At 37.9% G+C, this 20,003-nt stretch overlaps 1 protein-coding gene across 1 annotated transcript in view; it reads right to left on the reverse strand.

Moving 5' to 3' along the window:
* The window catches only part of PTPRN2 (protein tyrosine phosphatase receptor type N2), a 1,483,255-nt gene that overhangs the window by 575,632 nt on the left and 887,620 nt on the right, over window positions 1-20,003 (reverse strand). Inside the window, exon 15 of the mRNA XM_007952571.1 lies at window positions 14,579-14,643. Coding sequence (XP_007950762.1) covers window positions 14,579-14,643 — 65 coding nt within the window. The remainder of the gene's footprint in view (window positions 1-14,578; window positions 14,644-20,003) is intronic.

The following is a 20,003-nucleotide window of genomic DNA, read 5'->3' on the forward strand; positions in this document are numbered from 1 at the left end:
CACAACTGGACCAATAAGCCACATTATGGTAAATGGTAAAAATATCGAAGTTGTCAAGGATTTGATTTTACTGGGATCCACAAACAACTTCCATGGACACACAGTCAAGAAATTGAATGGCATATTACATTGGATAATTTCTTATTGCAAAAGATCTCTTTAAACTTTTAGAAAGCAAAAATCTTACTTGAGGACTAAGGTGCTCCTGACTCAAGCCATGCTATTTTGAATCACCTCACACACATGTAAAAGCTGGACAATGAATAAGGAAGACCAAAGAATTGATGCTTTTGAATTTTTGTCTTGGTGAAGAATATTTAATATATCATGGACTGCCATAAGAATGAACAAATTTGTCTTTGAAGTAGTGTGGTCAGAATGCTTCTTAGACCTGAGGATCATGAGACTTTGTCTCATGTACTTTGGACATGTTATCAAGAAGTACTAGTCCTGGAGAAGGACATCATGCTTGGAAAGGTAGAGAGCTAGACAATGAGGGAGACCCTCAGCAAGATGGATTGACATAATAGGCTTGAACATAGCAATGATTGTGAAGATGGCACAGTACCTGGTATCATTTTGTTCTGTTGTGCATAGGGTCACAATGAGTCAGAACCTACTCAATGGCACCTAACAACGACAACATAGAAATGTGTGTGTGTGTGTGTGTGTAATTCACATGTGTGTGTTTCTAGAGAGGGTCCCATAGCTTTTACTGGGCTCTCAAAGTGGTCCCTGACTTTCTGGCACTCAGGCTTCCATCCTCTGGTGGCGGTAAGTTACTTCTTTATAGACTAAGCCTGGGCAAGAAATAAGCCATGGAGGTGAGATGTAGGAGTCTAATTATATGTCTGTCTAAAGACTCCAAAAATTCCCCTACAGTATCACCAGACACTTGCAATCAAACAAATTACCATCATCTCAAACTCAGTGGCTCCCACACTCAACTTAATGCCTCATGACCCAAGATACCTGGTTAAGTCTGAAATTTCCATGTTTTTTTTTTTTAAAGTTCATTATATTTATCAAATGTTAAAATCTTTTCCTTCAACTATTCTTGAATCCATTGCCTTCTCTGTGTTCTGACAATACCCAATACAGATGAGGCCAGAGTGTTTCCTTCTTGGATCAGCTTCTCTAAGCATCATCTCCATGTGTGACAACTCATACCTGAAACATTGAATAACTTACTACATCCCCATGACCTCATGTCAGAACTCTTGTGCTTTTCCTGTCCTTCATCCTCCATGCACAGCCATTGCTCTTTCTCTTGAATTTTAAGTATGTGCCTGGTCTAAAAGCCAGGGATAGGTGATTTTTATTTTTAAATTACTTATTGTGTCCTGTTTCTGCTCATCTGCTCAACATGTATGCCAGGTATAGAATCTTATTTATAAATATTTGATAAGTTAAATTATTCACATGTTTTCTAAGGCTCCTTGTAGTTACATATTTTGTCAAAAGGTGATGGTATGGTGGTTTAGCTCAGTCACACTGAACTACAGGGACTTATGCATTCACATACAGTGGTGTTTTCTCTTAAGTCTTCACGTATCTGTAAATGTGCATATGAACTCCTTGATTTTGGTAACATGTTTTATTTTTTATTTAAATTGTAAAAGGTAGAAATAAAAATAAATAACATAGTACTATATATGGGAGCTCTGGTGGCATAGTGACAAAAGCATTTGACTGTTAACCAGAAGTCTAGTGGTTCAAACTCACCAGCCACTCCTTGGAAGGAAGACTGGGCAATCTACTTCCATAGAGCTACCACCTTGGAAACCCAAGGAGATGTTGTTATGAGTTGGAATCGACTTGACAGCAGTGAGTTTGTTTTTTTGGTATATTGTTGTTGTTATGTGCCATCAAGTCGGACCCAACTCATAGCGACCCCTCCTTGGGTTTCCGAGGCAGTATCACTACGGAAGTAAGATTGCCCCATCTTCCTTCTGAGGAGTGGCTGGTGGGTTTGAACTGCCAGCCTTCTGGTTAGCAGTCAACTGCCTTAGGCACTATGCTACCAGAGCTCCTTTTTGGGGTATATATATATATATATATAGAGAGAGAGAGAGAGAGAGAGAGCTGGCGCGGGATCGGGCAGTGTTTCATTCTGCTGTGCATGGGGTTGCTATGAGTCGGAAACAACTCAATGGCACCTAACAACAACAACGACAACAACAATAAATATATATAGCACTAATGTTGATCTCTTGGTTTTAATAATTACATAAGATGTAACCAAAGGGGGAAGCTGAGTGAAAGGTAGATGGAACAGCTTTGTATTATTTTGTCAACTTCCTTTGATTTCTATAATTACTTCCAAATAAAAAGTTAAAAAAATAATTTTAAGGAAAAATTTGGAAAAGGAGAAAACTCACTTATGTTCTCATATTTACATACTGTCTTCTAACCCAAGCTTTTATGCACACATATTTTATGTAGCTGCCTTCAAGTTTAGAGACCTCATAATAATTTTTAATAAAATCATAGAATTTCATTTATTTGTACTGTTACAGTATAGTTATCTTCCTATGCTTTTATATTTAGGATTATTTCAATTTTTTGCAAAAATCCATTTTTCTTTATATGGTGAAAATGGTCTTCTCAAGAAAAATTTATAGGAGTAGGATTATTAAGTCAAAGGATAAGATTAGAAAAAAATAATTAGCCATGGATATCTACTCCCATATTGCTTTCTAAAAGAGTTAAACCTATTTACACAGCCTCTAGTGGAGTAAAAAAAAAATTAACCCATTTGGTTTTTATTTAACAGATCAGATTGTCCACAAGGTACTTCAAATACTACTCTTAAAGATGAGACTTTAGATTAGACTCTATGATGTTAATAGAACTTCTACTAATTTCTTCGTACTGCTTCACTCTGAAATTTTATTCTATGCTTGAGTATAATGGGGCTTTACTTCACCTTACATCTTATTTTGTCAGAGAATCCTCTGCTGGTCATGTCTGGTTTACCAGGTGTTGTGGACTGAAATGTGTCCCCCCAAAAACATATGCTGAAATTCTACCTCCTGTACCTATGAATATGACTTTGTAGGTTCCATAAAGATGTTACCAGTTAACATGAGGTTATACCACTGAGTCTTAATCCCTTTTGAAACACAGAGTATTGAGTCACACAAGGGGAAGATGGACATATGAAAAGCCAAGTAATGCCAAGAAATGCCCAGGGTTGCCAGAAGTTGGAGGAGATAGGGAAGAATCTTCCTTTAGAGTGGACAGAGAGAATATGGTCTTGCTGATGCTCTGAATTCAAACTTCTAACCTCCAGAACTGAGATGATAAATTTCTGTTCTTTAAAGCCATCCATTTTGTGGTATTTTATAATGGCAACACTAGAAAACTAAAACATCAGACTTCCCAGTCTTTTGCTGGCATATCATGTCAACATTTTCTTTTCCTAGTCAAAACCCTCATTAATCAACCTAAAAGTATTTAATAATTATGAAGAAGGCTGGTCCCTGTTCCATTTCTGATACATACAAAACAACACCTTGGCAAGTATGAAAACTTCCTATTAATCTGACAATCATAGGTAATTCATTCCCCTACTCTTTTTATTTTTTGGAAAATTTATTCTAATGACTTTATCAAAGTGTGAGCAAAAGTCTTCCTACATAAAATCATCTGTAGACTCCTAGGTCAAACCCTGACTTTCTTAAATTGAATCTTTAGGAGTAGGTCTTAGAAATGTGCATCTTCACAAGCTGATTTAGTTGCAAGGCCATATTTGGCAATCACTGTCTACAATTTCATGCCCATATATTTGACCTAAGACCACATTTATAACCAATGTCCTTTTTTGTTGTTGTTAGGTGCTAACAAATACGCTCTGAATTATAGCAACTCTACGTACAACAAAATGAAATCACTGCCCAGGCATGCACCATTCTCACATTTGTTGCTCTGCTTGAGTCCATCACTGCAGCCACTATGTCAGTCACTGCATCTCATTGAGGATCTTCCCCTTTCTCACTGGCCCTTCCAGTTGTGTTTTCAGTGCCTTCCAACTTGAGGGCTCATCTTCTGGTTCTGTATTGACAGTTTCTCTACTATTTATAAAGTTCTCAGTGGCTAATTTTTTTTTTTTCTCCTGAAGTAGATCCAGCCATGTCCTTCTACCTAGTCTGTCTTAGTCTGGAAGCTCTGCTAAAACCTATTCCCAGTGGATGACCCTGCTGGCATATGAAATACTGGTGGCATAGCTTCCAGCATCTCAACAATATACAAGCCACCAAAATATGACAAATTGACAGGCAAGTGGTGGAATGTCTTTGTAGCAATCCCTTCACCAACAGGATTGGAAGATTTATAACCACTATTTCAAGTAGCCGTATCCCTTTCAACAGATAGCAAAGAACTGGGTGGGATTTTTTGAAAGAACATGGAGCTGTTTTCTCACATATCTATTTTGCATCTCTTTTTTGCTCCTTTTTTTCCACTGAACTACTGTTAGCTACCCCAACACCCCTGTCCCAGGCAACACACACATCATGCAAGTAAATTCACATTAATTTGTGGGACTAGAATCATAATCATCGATTTATAGACTTTTAAAGGACTTTTGGGATCAATATATTCTTAAACACAGAATCCTTTTCTTCAAACAATATCTTTCCCAAAAGTCTAACAAGTAACAAAGGTGAAAATAGCATGGATCTAGTTAAACGAGCATGTGTGATGGGATATGGTACTAGGGTTCACACCTTATCCTCACTCTAGCAACACTTTCTCAAAATTCCTAGAGGTCTTTGGAGAAGTCTTTGAAAACCACATCTGACAACCCCCCACTAGATAGGCAGAAAGATTCCCTTTTCAGAAAATGAACAGATAGTCTTTTGCTTGAATCTCCCCAGTGACAGGGAGCTCATTACTATCCAAGGTAGCATATTCTGTTGTTGAACAATGGCTCTCAGTTTGATTCTATTTAGTTGAAGTATGTTACTTGCTAATGATTCCTCATTGAAATTTTGGAACCCACTAGAGCTATTCTGCAACTCAAAGCACTGCCACTCTCTTCTACTAAAATGGTGGTCAGGTTAATCTTACAGGTCTGTGTTTAAATCACTACTATTAAGAAATTAGAAAGCCATTCCTTATATCAGATATGCTTATGGAAGCCATTTTCATGAATCTGTTCTCCTGGTGACAAGCATCTAAATTATTTTTCTTCCAAAATTTTGAGCTTTTTTGTGGTGGTGATTTTAATTTTCCTTTGTAGAAAACCTGGCTTTATTAATTTGAATAAAATGCAAAAACTTTTCAAAATATCAGATATTAGAAAGATGTCAAAACACCACTAGTCTATTAGGAATGTGTGCATGTACTGTAATCTGTTCATTTCCTTTAAATTTTGTTTTGAGGTATTTCCATTTGGCGTAAAAGGTTTTAATTCTGCTACCTGTCATCACATGTGTGAATCACAGCACCAGAGTGAGATTCTGTAAATGCTGTTAGAGTTCTAGTAATCAAACTCTGCTTAGTATTCCACAATCAGGAATTAGCAGAGTTATTCATATCGAATACATTTTAAAGAAATCAGAATTCTCAAAATCAGGCTAGATACTGAATAAGGTAATTAAATTTTGAAAAGAAAAAAAAAAGATATCATTAGCTTTTATAAAATTTTCCACCTTGGCTCCTTTTCTCCTAATTTCTCTACCCCAAATATGCTCTAAATATATAAACTTTCCACCCCTGGTCAAGAATAACTGTCAGATTGGAGCATGTTAAGGCAAAAATTAAATGGAATGCACAAACATCTTGAGTTTGAGAGCCATGTGAGAATGCCATAAGTCAACTTCAGAGTTGTGAGAAATGCTGACTTTTGAAACAGAAAATTGCCATGTAGAAAAGGACAGGAGATCAGGGAGCTGGTCTCCAATACTCGGTGGACTAAGGAAACATCTGCAGGCTGTTCAGGATGTGGGAGAAAGACAGAAGAAGGCTCAGGGTGGGTAAGTTCTTTTTTGTGGCAAGATTTTAATCAGTGGATGAAATAAATGGTTTAGGGTTTGATCATTTTCTGCCTCCAGGAATAGTTGAGCCTCTGCAGTGAAGTCAGGCTTCTGCTTGCTTAGGGACTAGAGAGGAAATACATCCAACATGTGAGGAAAATTGAGAAGCTGGTGCAATGGTGGTGGTTTTGCTTTACTCCTGCCTTCTGCCTTTTGCTGTAGCCACTGTCCCCCATAGATACCCCCAGTAAGGCACCCAACCACAGGTCTAGGTAGAGACTCTTTGCCCATGTGCCAGACTATGGGCATCCTGAGTGGGTACAGGGGCAAATCCTGAAGATTTAAATAGTGGAATTCATAAATAATATTAGCAGCAATTCAACTTTTATGAATTGTGTAATTCCAGTTACTAAACAGAGCATATTTATCAAAATTTTTAAATTTTCTCTTAAAAAGATATTAATAATGATAATAATGATAAAATTAATAATAATAGTGCTTGTTAGGAACCAGGCTCTAAGTATTACTTATTAAATGAGGTAGAACCTGTCATTGTCACATAATTCATATATATATATATTTTTATATTCATATATATCACATATTCATATATATATATATATATATATACATACACAAACACACACACATACATATATGATGGCAATGCTAAACAAGAAGTCCAAATATGTCCTCAGAAAAAGAAGGTCCTTATCTTCAAGGAATCAGAATAGGGCATGAGCTCTCATACAAGGATGCATGCTAAGGGTCAAGAGGCATTTTCGCAGGTTAGCTTTGCTTTCTCATGTAGTTGAGTAGATAATAAGATTACCATTTATTGAGTATCTACTATATGCAAGGCACTGTTTTACAAACACTATCTGCACTCCTAAGAACATGTTTGCCAGCTGTACTACAGTCCCAGTGCTAACATTTTTTCCTAGAGAGTTCAGAAAGTTGGCCCAAGTTTACAGAGCTGTTAAAACCCAAATCTCTCTAACTTCAGAGAATATGTAGGTGCCTCTATATCAAAGATGAAATGCCACATGGAATTTTGAGGATACAATGTTGTGCTGGGCAGAATACACTGCATCAATAAGGAAAGGGGCTTGTGCTGAGTATGACTATATGAAGGCACTGTACCAGGAATCATAAATATTATTTCTAGTGCATCATTTTATGAATGGGTAAAAACAAAAAAAGACACTGGGACTTAAGCCAAGAAATGTAATTCTTCAGAAACTCACCTTCAGCCATGTGAATTTCATTGATCTTTGTGATCATAGCATGTAAAAATAGATGCAAAAGGGCTTTGAAAAGAAAACATGCCATCTATAAAAGTGACATTCATTCATTCCTTCAACAACTACTTAAGGAGTACTGATCATGTGCCAGGCATTATTGAAAAGTTCCTGCCTTCAAGTAGCTTACATCTATGAGCCAAACCCACTGCTGTTGAGTCGATTTTGATTCATAGTCACCCTACAGGACAGAGTAGAACTGCCTCATAGGGTATCCAAGGTAATAAATCTTTATGGAAGCAGGCTGTTACATCTTTCTCTTATAGAGTGGCTAGTGGGTCCAAACAAGCGACCTTCTTGTTAGCAGAACAGCACTTAACCACTGTGCTACCAGAGCTCCTTACATTTGTGGGCAGGGTACCGATAATAAGGAGGTAAAGAACTAGATGAACAGGATACAAGTAATGATAAGTACTATGAAGGAAATCAAACCAGGTGATAGGATAGAAAAGGACTAAAGGAGAGCAGGAGAAAATTAGGCCAGATAATAACTGTGGATGGTCTCTCTGAGGAGATTGTATTTGAGCAGAGATATGAATGACAAGATGGAGCCAGCCATAGAGCATGCTAAGCAGAGGTAAAAGAATAGGCTAAGACTACAATGTTGAAAGTGTTCAAGGAATGTTGAGATAGCCTGTGTGGCTGGAAGGCAGTGAATTAGGTTGAAAGTGGTTGAAGGTAAATAAGAGAAGTGGCGTGGCATAGGTGGGATTTATAGGCCTTGTAGAACATGATGTCAATTTTGGATATTCTGCTAAGGGCAAGGCAAAGATTTTGGAGATTATTTCAGTAGGACAATGATATTTTCTTGTCTACATTTTAAAACTATTAATATGGCCTTCATTGAGGAGAGGTTGTTGGGGAATAAAAGTGGATAGAGAAGGCCAGTTAGGAGGCTATTGTAGAAGTCTAAGTTATAGTGATGAAAATGAAAAGAAGCAAATAAGCCCAACAGTCATTTTGAAGGGTGAGAAAACAGATCTTGGATGTGGAGGATAAGGGCAAAGTGCTTAAACGTTTTGCTTGTTTGTGTTTTGCTTCATCAACTAATGATATAATTTCAATTTATGAGATGACAAAAACTTGGGGATGCAGAAACAGGCTCTTGTAGAGAAATCAAGAATCTTGCTTGGCCTAAGTTAAGTTTGAGATACTTCTATTGACTTCCAAGTATAAAAATCTAGGAGTAGGAGGAGTTTGTAGAAAAGAGCCTAAAGAGGAGCCCTTAGCACAGGTAGTGTTAAAGCAGGAAGGAGCGGTCAGCTGTGCCAAATGCTGCAGTGAAGACAAGTAATACAAATTTACAATGACCATTGCTTTTGGCAATAAAGAGATCACCAATGACTCTGAAAACAGATATTTCAGTTGAATAGTGAAGACAAAAGCCTGATTGGAAGGTATAAGGAGAGAACAGGTGGTAAGAAACTGGATCCAGAGAACACAAATTCTTTGATAAGATTTGCTATGACAAGGAATAGAGAAATGGTGGAAGGGGTGAGGAGGAATATCTGGTGGCATATTGGTGTCAAGGGAGATTTAAAATTTTTATTTTAATAAGATGGGAAATGCTAAGAGTATATATTTATGCTGACAGTAATAAACTAGAAAAGAGAACTGATGGTACAAGAGAGAGAAATAATAGCAAAGAGGAGCCAATTAGGAGTGAGATCCAAACATGGTAAGACGTGACTATATCCACTGTAAGAGAAGAGAAGGCAAAAATGTGCATACATACGCAATTCAGTTAGTAGACTGAATGGAGGGAAGATGTAGGAATCTCCTGCTCAATGAAATAGGAGTCAAGATCATGAGCTGAGACCACAGGAGTGGCTGCCTAGGTATGTGTAAATAAGGGTGGTTTCCTGAATGAGGAAAGAGGAGAACTATAAAATGTTTTAGAGTGTGGGAGAGTGAACATCATTGGGAAAATTTCTCTGGCAGTGTTGAGTATTCCTTTGAGATTTGTGATAATGAACTTCAAGTGAGATCAATCAGCATAGCAAGGAGGTGAAACAAAAGTCAATAAGACATAATTCCTGCTCTTAAAAACTCAGTCTGTTAGGGAAGGTAGATAAAAAAAAATACTTGCAATAAAGCATGATAGTTCCTAATACATATTTGGTGCTCAGTATTTGTTGAATGAGTGAAAAGAGGTAGTGATTTGGGAGTAGATCTGAGAGAAAGAGGGTGAGAGTACTGATAGATGGTTTAGTTTTAAACAGGAGGATGGTGCAGACTGATTAGATAAGGGAGTGTAATCAAGGGAAGAAAACAGAAAAGAAGACTCCAAGAGACAAGGGTCTCAGAAAATCAAAGAAAAGGTCTAGTGAGAACAAGGGAATTAGGAGGTTGTAGGTATAACATCTTTTTTTGTTTGTTTGTTTGGTTTAGGTATAGCATAAATTTAGAGGAACAAAAGTTTTCTGTGATGGTAAGTTCTAAAATGTATCCAAAAGTAGTTTTGATGTTAAGGGTATTGGAATTGAGGAGATCAAAGATGGTTTGTCCACATAAATACAGAATTTAAATTGATAGCACAGTTTTCCCTGGAGAGGGAACATCGAACCATATTTCTCAATGGACCTCTAGCTTTCAGTGGAATGTAAGCTCTAGGATAGCAGGGACTTTCTGTCTATTTTGTTCACGGCTCTGGTTCAAGTTCTTAAACCAGTGTCTGGTTCATAGTATGCACTCAGTAAATATTTTTTGAATGAATGAATGTAGAAGGAGGGGGATCCTCTTAATAAACACACATAGAAATACTTTATAACATAGAACAACTTAAAATAACACAAAGCCAAGAACAAATTAAAAAAAAAAAAAAAAAAGAAGGGGAATTTCCAGATAATGAAAATGAAATGAAATATCAAAACCAGGTAGTATTTGAGAGTTGATGCTGAAGCTGCTCTTTGAAATTTTGTACGTTTACATAAGTTCAAAAGCATGGGACCTGGAGGCTGGGGCTTTCTGTTCTATCTACACGACAACAGCATATATGGAGCAAAAGTTGAAGAAAGTGGGAAAACAGGAAACAAGACTCCAAATAAAACCTAGAACCTAGAAGAGCTGCCCATCTGAGAATGGAAACCAGGCAATAAACCATCAGGGAAACAGAGAGAAGGCTTGCTGTTTTCTCTATGACTTTCGGTGAAAACGAAAACAAAAAATCACCAGAGAAAGACTGACACTCAGATCTGTGCCACAAGGCAGATTTGGGTCTGAATATTTACTCTCTGGATGAGGCAGAAACTTCAAGGTGAGTAATTAACATAAAAATGGATCCAGGACCCCTGACTCTCTAGGGCCTAGAAGGAGTAAATGTAAAACTTCTTATACAGAAATTCTCCCAATGCTAGACACAAGGCATAGAAATTCATGTCTGTAGTGTAATCAATCCTGCTGAAGAGAAGTTCACAATACACAAATCATTAACCACACAAGAAAATAAGCACTATGAGCAAGAGTCCGCACATGTAACAAATAGGAGTTTTAAAAACCCAAGAGTAGGAAATAGTAAAATAATCTGAATGAAACAGCAGAGTTTATTGTTGTTGTTAAGTGCCATTGAGTCGTTTCCGAATCATAGCCACCCCATGCACAGCAGAACAAAACACTGCCCGATCCCGCGCCAGCCCCACAATCCCTGCTATACTTGAGTCCATCATCACAGCCACCGTGTCAATCCATCTCATTGAAGGCCTCCCCCTCTTTTGTCGACCCTCCACCCTACCAAGCAGAGTTTAAAAATGGTTAAAACAATAAACAAAGGTATATAAACCATAATAAAAGTATAAGACAGGACATACAAAAGGTAGATGTGAGATAGGTGGATTTGAGAGAGCACTAAACAACTTTTTTCTATAAGTGGAAAATATACTAATTCAGATAAAAGTATACAACATTTGTATTTTATAGCCGATTAGACACAGATTATATAATTTAGAAGATAATTTGAGGAATTAGGATATGAGCCTTGAGAGATACTTAGGTAAAATTCGAAAGAATATTTTTATGACACAGAAGGTGGAATAAGAAGGTCCAACATCTGTGTAATAAGGATACCATAGAAGAATAGCAACAATAGTAATACAAGTTATATTTATTGAGTGCTTACTATGCCCAGGCATTTTGTGTCCATTATCTCATTAAATCATCACAATAACTCAATGAGATGGGTACCTTATTTTATAATAGAAGGAACTGAGCCTGATGCCAAGAATCAGGAATTGGGGCAGAGATAATATCCAAAGAGATAACGGATGATACCTTTGTAGAATTGAAGAAAAGAATTTAGATGGAAGGAACATACCAAGTACTGAGTAGGATTAGATAAAAACAAAGTCTTTGATGAATGGGGAAAGTGCCTTTGAGATTAGAGGTTGCCAGTGATGAGAGCAGGGAAAAGGGTCGCAGGGTCTGAGTCATGAGCTGTTAACTGAGAGCACAGTTTGGCCACAACAGCTCAGAGAAGCTAGAAGAATAAAGTCACAATTTCCCAAACCTCACAGTTCTTCCAATGTGGGAAAAATGAACAGTTTTTCCCAAACAGGCCACCCTGGAGGCATTGTCCTTCAGGCTCTCATTTTCTTTTTTTTTTTTTTTAATTTTTATTGTGATTTGGGTGAAAGTCTACAGAGCAAATTCACTTTCCATATAGCAGCTCACATACAATGTCTCATGACATTGACTGCAGTTTCCCACAATGCAACAGCTCCCCTCCCACTTCCTCCTGATAGTTACCTGTTCCCTGTGTCCTTCCCTCCTATGCACTCCTGCCCCCCAAGCTGTCTCCTTGTGCATACACAACCTTTCTATTCTCCCGTGATTGGTTTCTCCAAGCACTGTATCTACCTAATGGAAATGTTCAGCTCATATGCCTGTCTTTTGTTTGTCTGGAAGCCACAGGAGTGGGTTCAATGCTAGACCTGAAGGGTAGCTAGGGGCCACAGTCTCAGGGGTTCCACCACAGGCTCTCATTTTCTTGATAATTGTATTTGATTGTCTTAACAAACAAAGTTCAGTGAGGTACATGTGAAAACCATCCTTGACTAGAACTTGCCAGTCAGCTGGATTGATCCCATCACCATCTGGTCTCTCTCTTTTCTGAAATAGTGCTTCGAAATGGGAGGAGTTATGTTTCAATTTATAGTCCCTGGGTGGCACAAATGGTTTGCACTTGACACTAACATAAAGGTTGGCAGTTCAAACCCACCCAGTGGTGTTGTAGAAGAAGGCCTGATAATTTGCTTCCACAAAGATTACAGCCAAGAAAGCCCTATGGAGCAGTTCTACTCTATAATGCATGCTGCTGTCATGAGTTAGAATCAATTTGACAGCAGTGAGTTTGTTTTTTTGGTATTCTTCAATTACAAACAAGGAGGTCTGGTGGCATAGTGGATAAGGCATTTGGCTGCCAACCAGAATGGCTGCCAACCAGAATGTCAGGTTCAAACCCACCAGCTACTCCATGGAAGGAAGATGGGGTGATCTACTTCTGTAAAGATTTACAGCCTCTGAAACCCAGTGGGGGTCGCTATGAGTCAGACTGAATGCCAGTGAGTTTGTGTTTTTCTGGTCAATTACAAACAGAGCATTTGAATGCTAGGTGCCATACTAGGCATATCTCAAAATAACCCAAGCCAATCTGGGATCCCACACATTCAGCCACCACCTGTCCTTCCTCCCCTTCCCTTATGTAAAGCAGAACATACTTCATTTTCACTGGAGACACTTCTCATTTCACCACATCCAACTTCTGATGTGGCCTAAACATTGTATAGTTAGGGACAGAATTCACAGAGACAGAACTATGAAAGGGATATATGAATGGCCCTAACCTGAATCAATCTGGATTTGTTCCCCTATCACTGGTTTACACAGTAGTACACCATTATTCTTGTAGGGATGATTCTGTACTAAAACATTGATGAGGCTAAGAAGGAAGAGGAAGGGCAAGAGGGATTTCACAACTTCTGCTACACCCAAGAACAAGGCAGTGGAATCAATCTTCATTGTTCACTTGAATCCTCTGAGCCATTCTGGCCCCTTCTATCATTGGTCAGTTTCTTCTATGGGATATAGACAGTTCTTTGGAGCCCCACGGACTCCTGGCTTCTTCCTCACCCTTCATTGACTGCTAAAGATACCACATGATACAGGGGGAAAAGACCAGGATGCTGTCACCTGTCAAATGCTTCATTCATCTAGCCTGAGCTGGAAAGGCATTGAGAAAACACCAGGAACAATAATCTCTGTCAGGGTCCTTCAAGCATTTTTTGAAAAGTTTCTATCAGTCATTTGTTTTATTCCTCTCCCACACTATGCCCATCATTTAACTGAAAAATGCATATTTTCAAGGTACAGTGCACTTTCTCTATACAGCTGTTCTTAAGCGTGTACTACTTTGTAAGCACAAGAGCCTTTGTTTGGGAAGAGCAACCAATTAAACAAGTTCTTATTTCAAGAGCCCAAGATTCATGCCTGGTGAATAGGAGATTTCCCCAAAGAAAGCGGCCTAATCTTTAAGTGGCTCCACAAAGGACATCTCCACTGTGTAGCAGGGAACACTCATAAATAAGCTGCTCCTTAATAGTTAATTATCTTTAGCAGTGAGTGCTGTGAAATCTAAAATTTCAAATGCGATAGCACAGATTGGTTTCGGTCCACGCTGACTTACGAGTGGCAACATACCACTCATAAGAGGAATCACGTCTGTTGTTCTGTGTACAATTCATTAAATTATCACGAGATGGAAAAAGCAGTCATCAGTTAGCCAAGGTTCTGAGGAGAAGAGTATCATCAGCTTTAATTGCTAATGGAGTGTTTGGTCAAGTATCTCTTTTTCATACCAACATAACAATGTTTGGACATGACTAGTGTCTGATAGATTTTTATATTATATTATGGAGGCATTCATTCTTTTATATTGCCTTGGCTTGGTCATCCTTAGAAATTATGCAAAATCTCAAGAAAGCAGTATATTCTTCTGAAGCCTTTTCTGTTTTTATTGTCAATGACATCTTTTTTGGGGGGTAGACACCAAATTATGATTTCAAAGGTAATCTTAAACTATGTCAAATTAGCCAGGTGCAGTTGATCAGAACTTTTGACCAATGTGAGGACTGCTTTTCACCAATCAATTGATCTTCCCATATGTCAGTATAACATCAATTGAATTAACCTATATGTCTAGATTGTCCAGCTGGGCACTAGACTTGATCACTAGACTTTCACACAAACACAAGTCAAGTGCTGACGATCATATTTTAGATGACATAATCTCTTTGTATTACTTACTGCCCCAATTCCAGTTTGAAGAATTTTCAGTCCAGAGGTTTCTTCAAGTTTGTCTTTATTGTCAACTGTAAGGTAAAAATAAGTACAAGGGTCATCTTGGAAAGTATTTCTCAAGCACATGTAAGCATTTTCCTCTAATGAAAAATTCAATGAAATCACTGCTTATATTATCTAATTTAACAATAATGTTGTGGTGCAACAAGCATGGAGTTAGTCAGAAAAACTGAGTTTGAAGCCCAGATTTTCTGTGTTGGAGCTGACTGACTTTGGGTAAGTCACTATTGGGTTACCTTGAATTTCATCTAGGAAATAATGTAATAATAAGACATCACAGAATCATGAAGATTTGATGAGAAACTATATGTAGATATGCTTTGTAAACTATAAATTCTTATTTTAAGATGATATAATGATTATTAATTCTATAATTATTTGGTAATATATCTCATTAACCAGCATTACATGTTACTAAAAAGAGTTATTGGGAGGGAAAGCTGAACATATATATTCATTTCATTAATCTGTGAACTATTTTATTTCTTCTTATTCATGCCACTTCAAAAAACATTCTATAATAATTTAGCTTGAATAAAAGCCTCACCCTACTGTGCTCCTGACTTAGAATGAAGCATATTTAAGAAAATGAATTACACTCAATATCTTACCCAAAGAAATGAGCTTTGGAAACAATTAGCAGATGTAAATGAAAACTCAGTAATCCTAATGCTAACACTGAAAACCCACCTGCCCCCACTTTATCCAAAGGAAGTTGTGTCACAATGCAATTGACCTTGGCTTATGGTTCTTTAGAAATATTCTTTTGGATAAAGGCCCTGTCACTTTGGAAATGAAAACCAGAAAAAAAATAGGATTTTATTGCAAACCCTATGAATGAAAAGTGCATTGCAATTGTGATTAATGCAGAATGAGATAGCAAGAAAATAGCAATTACTTTCATCTCTTATTGTAATACACCTACGTTAATCTTGGATAATGAAATTATATCTTTTAGAGTGATACAAATGAGATCCTGTTATAGCCTGCCTTCTCCACCTTTAGGGCCTTTTCATTGTTTTATAGAAAGTTTTTCCTTTTGAACAAATGAACATTATTTTTTACTACAGGTAATTATCCACTGCACTGAAAGAATGAGGCAGACATAAAACTGGGTTAGAGCAAAAGTACTTTCAAATACTTTAAGGTGGGGAGGAAGGAGGAGTGATGGCACAAATATAAACCTTCAATAGCAAGAGAATTTTTTTCTTTTTTTTTTTTTTAAGATAGAGTATAAAGCAATCAATTTTAATGCTCTCCTACTAACAAAGGGAGAATTTTACTGAATGGCAAGGTACTTTTTTGGGATAATAGCTAGCGAACCCTTTTGAATTGGCTTAGGAACACAAAGCACATAAAAATGGATTTTTTTTTTTTTTAAATACTGCATTTATTGCTACAGAGACATAATATTTCAGGCTAGGAATGGGAAAATAAATAAATGAATAACCTGACCAATAATAATGCAAAATATTCTAATTCAGAGTTCAACAAACTTTTCCTACAAAGAGCTCAACAGTAAATATGTTAGCCTTTGCAGGCCAAATAGTCTCTATTGCAGCTACACCAGTCTGTTCTTGCAGTGCAAAACCAAAAAAAAAACCAAACCCACTGCCATTGAGTCGATTATAACTCATAGTGACTTCCAGGTTTCCAGGGTGGTAAATATTCACAGAAGTAGATTGCCTTCCTTCCTTCTGTGGAGTGGCTGGTGTGTTTGAAATGCCAATCTTCTGGTTAGCAGTCAAATGCCTTAGGCATTATATCACCAGAGCTCCTTAAAGCACTCATAAATAATACTTGTATGGTGATGGTTGTGTTCCAATAAAACTTAATTAACAAAAACAGATGGTGGACAAGATTTGTCCTGCAAGATGTGGTTTGCTGACCCCTTATCTAACCCATCCTTTTCATTGTGACCCAGGGAACTTATGAGGAGTCAGTCTAATTGTATGCTTTCTTTGCCCAATCATCTTCTATGACTCCACCTGATGGCAGGATGAAATCAGAGTCTTGAACAGAGCTTCAAAGCCCTCAACCTGTGACTTGCCAAGAAACTGCTGTTGAGTAGTTGATCATGACTCATGTATGTCAAAGTAGAACTGTGCTCCACAGGATTTTCTTTGGCTAAGTTTTTAGAAGTGGATCACCAGGCCTTTCTTCTGAGGCACCTCTGGGTGGATTTAAACAGTCAACACTTTGGTTAGTAGCTGAGTGCTTAAGTTTTGCCCACCCAAGGACTCCTTGCCCCTTGCCAAACCCCTGTAGCTGTTTTCTTTGCCTCAGACATGTGGCTTTTTAGTTTTAGGCATACTCTTTGCCCTGCCAGAAATGCACTCCCATCTTCTCTATTTGGTGAAAACTTTCTCATGTTTCCTGGCCAGTTCAAGTGCCACATCTGCTAAGAAGTCTTCCCAGCACCTCCTTCCCCCAAATATCCTCAGCAAAATTTGTTATATCCTATGTATCTTATAGTCAACAGGTAACAGGTATGGTGTGGGGGCTGGCCTCTCCCCACTCCCCAAAAATTCTGAATTATAGGTCATTGTCAACTTCTGCAGTGTTAAGCTGCTCAAGTGAAGTCACCAAGTGAGGTTGGAAGAGATGTGCAATGGGCCAAAACTATTACATGGTATTTCCCCCTTATAGATACAATAGATGTAGATAATGTCAAGAGCATAGATAATAGTAAAATGTAGTGAAATGATTAGGAAAATATGATTTTTTTTATCTTTGTTTTTGATATAATTTAACTGTGTTTATATAATTTAATTTTTAATAATAGCTATGTTTAAAAAGGAGCTCTGGTAGCATAGTGCCTAAGGCACTGCTAACCAGAAGGCTGGAGGTTCAAACCCACCAGCCACTCCTTGGAAGGAAGGTTGGGCATTCTACTTCTGTAGCGATACCACCTCGGAAACCCAAGGAGGGGTTGCTATGAGTCAGGTACGACTCGGTGGCACATAACAACAACAATAACATGTTTAATAACTGGCTCACAAAATTCCTGAAAAAGTAAACGTCAGCTCTAGCAAGCAGGTATAAACTGGCTCCAGCATACCCTTGAATAGTACTGTTTATTCCCAAAGCATAGACCTTAATATGCCATATTCCCTTGATTCTAAAATTCACATTTTTCCCACATTTTTATGTGAAAATTTGGTTGTTATTCCTACCAGCCTATCTAAACAACTACATACCTCAATGTTTTATGCAAGAGACCTGTTTTAGTTACCTAGTGCCTCTCTGACAGGAATATACCACAAATGGGATGGCTTGAACAAACAGGAATTTATTCTCTTACAATTTTGGAGGCTAGAAGTCTGAGTTCAAAATGCCAGGCTCTAGGGGCTGGGTGAAACCCCTCAACCTTGGGCTTCAGCTCTGCATCTTGCTCCCAGCCCACTGAAGCTAAAGGTTTTCTTCACTCAGGCAGCAGCTGGTTGCTGAGGCTGACAAATCCAAGGTTGACAAGTGCAAAGGCACAGTCCTGATGTCACCAAACAACATGGCAGGTCACTAATTCAAGTCCATTAAAAGTCCCAAGATCAGCAGGGCATGGCAAGGTGTTGAACAATGACTTAGCTACATGCAGGGTTCAAGCGTGCCAAAAAGCTGTGGACCATTCCCAAAGCTTCTCCTTATATTAAGGAAGCAGACCACATGCCTAAGGCAGCTACTCAGCTGCTCATAGTAGATTCCACCATGGAAATGATTACCAGTCTCATGGTGAGGAATAACTACATCCAGCTGCGCAGCCACTCAGCCAGACCCAATCACGTTGACAACAACCTTAACTACCACAAGACCTTTAAAGACCTTTAATGAAGGAATATAAGTCCTTGCTTCTACGTGAGTATTTTCCCTTGGCACTTTCAAGAAGATCAAGAAAGCACCAGCATCAACACTTCTAGGATGAGTGTCATGTGCTTGGATGACAGTTGCTTGGAAGATGATCCTGTAGTGTAGGCAATAGTGAAGCACTCTTTTAAGAAATGCTGCATAATCAACACTGTGGATGGCCTAGTGGATGTTATTGGATACACAAATGTCATACTGGAAAGTGATGCAGAAGAGTTAGATCTGAATGTGAAAGTGTTTTAAGAACTCTTCAACCTATTTATTGTATTAGAATTTTCCTTTTGATGTATGCACAAGCCTGATTTTTGATAAATGACCCTAAAAGAGTTTATTCAATAAATTGAAAATTCTGTGAGATTAGAAAGTAGTATATTACAATTTAGTTGACAGTGTTTTTACTTTTTTAGAGATATATAAAATAAAATAATGACCTCTAAGAATCAATGACATATAGGATTACATTGTAGTTAATTCTCAATATTTCTGACTGCCAAGCTGATCATGAGCTACCTGAGAGTAGAATAGGGATCCTATTTGTTCTTTTAGGATCTAGCACAATGTTTTGATGCTTAATAAATGGCAAGTTGGTCATTACAGAGTTAAGAAAGGAAGAGAAGACCAAAATGAATGTCAGGAGAAACTCTGAAACTTGCTCTTGAATGGAGAATTGTTGTTGTTGTTATGTGCCGTCAAGTCGGACCCGACTCATAGCGACCCCTCCTTGGGTTTCCAAGGCAGTATCACTACAGAAGTAGATTGCCCCATCTTACTTCTGAGGAGTGGTTGGTGGGTTTGAACCGCCAGCCATCTGGTTAGCAGTCAAATGTCTTAGCCACTATGCTACCAGAGCTCCTGCTGAATGGAGAATAGCTAAAGTGAATGGAAGAAATGATGAAGTAAAAGAGCTGAACAAAAGATTTCAAAGGGCAGCTGGAGAAGACAAAGCAAAGTATTATAATGAAATATGCAAAGACCTGGATTCAAAAAACCCAAAAAGGAAGAACACTCTTGGCATTTCTCAACCTGAAAAAACTGAAGAAAAAAATCAAGCCTCAAATTGTGATATTGAAAAATTCTATGGGCAGAATATTGAATAATACAGGAAGCATCAAAAGAAAGACGGAAGGAAGTAAAACCATCTCTATTTGCAGATGATATGATAATATACATAGACAACCCAAGAGACTCAGCAAGAAAACTACTGGAACTTATTGAAAGATTTAGCATAGTGGCAGGATACAAGATCAACATATAAAAATCAGCTGGACTCCTCCACACCAGTAAAGAGGTGTCTGAAAAGAAAATAAGGAAATCAATATCATTTACAATAGCTCCCCAAAAGGTAAGATACCAAAAGACTTCTCCAAAAGAGTAAGAAGAAAACCTACGGAATGGGAAAAAATATTCGGCAATGCCATATGTGATAGTTGAAGATGTGTCAACTTGGCTGGACTCCAGTTGTGAGTGGTGGTTCCCATGATGGATCACATGACTGAGTTCTGAGCGGCCG

Source organism: Orycteropus afer, unplaced genomic scaffold, assembly GCF_000298275.1.
Source record: "Orycteropus afer afer isolate SDZICR_OR568_19922 unplaced genomic scaffold, OryAfe1.0 scaffold00347, whole genome shotgun sequence".
Lineage (NCBI taxonomy): Eukaryota > Metazoa > Chordata > Mammalia > Tubulidentata > Orycteropodidae > Orycteropus > Orycteropus afer.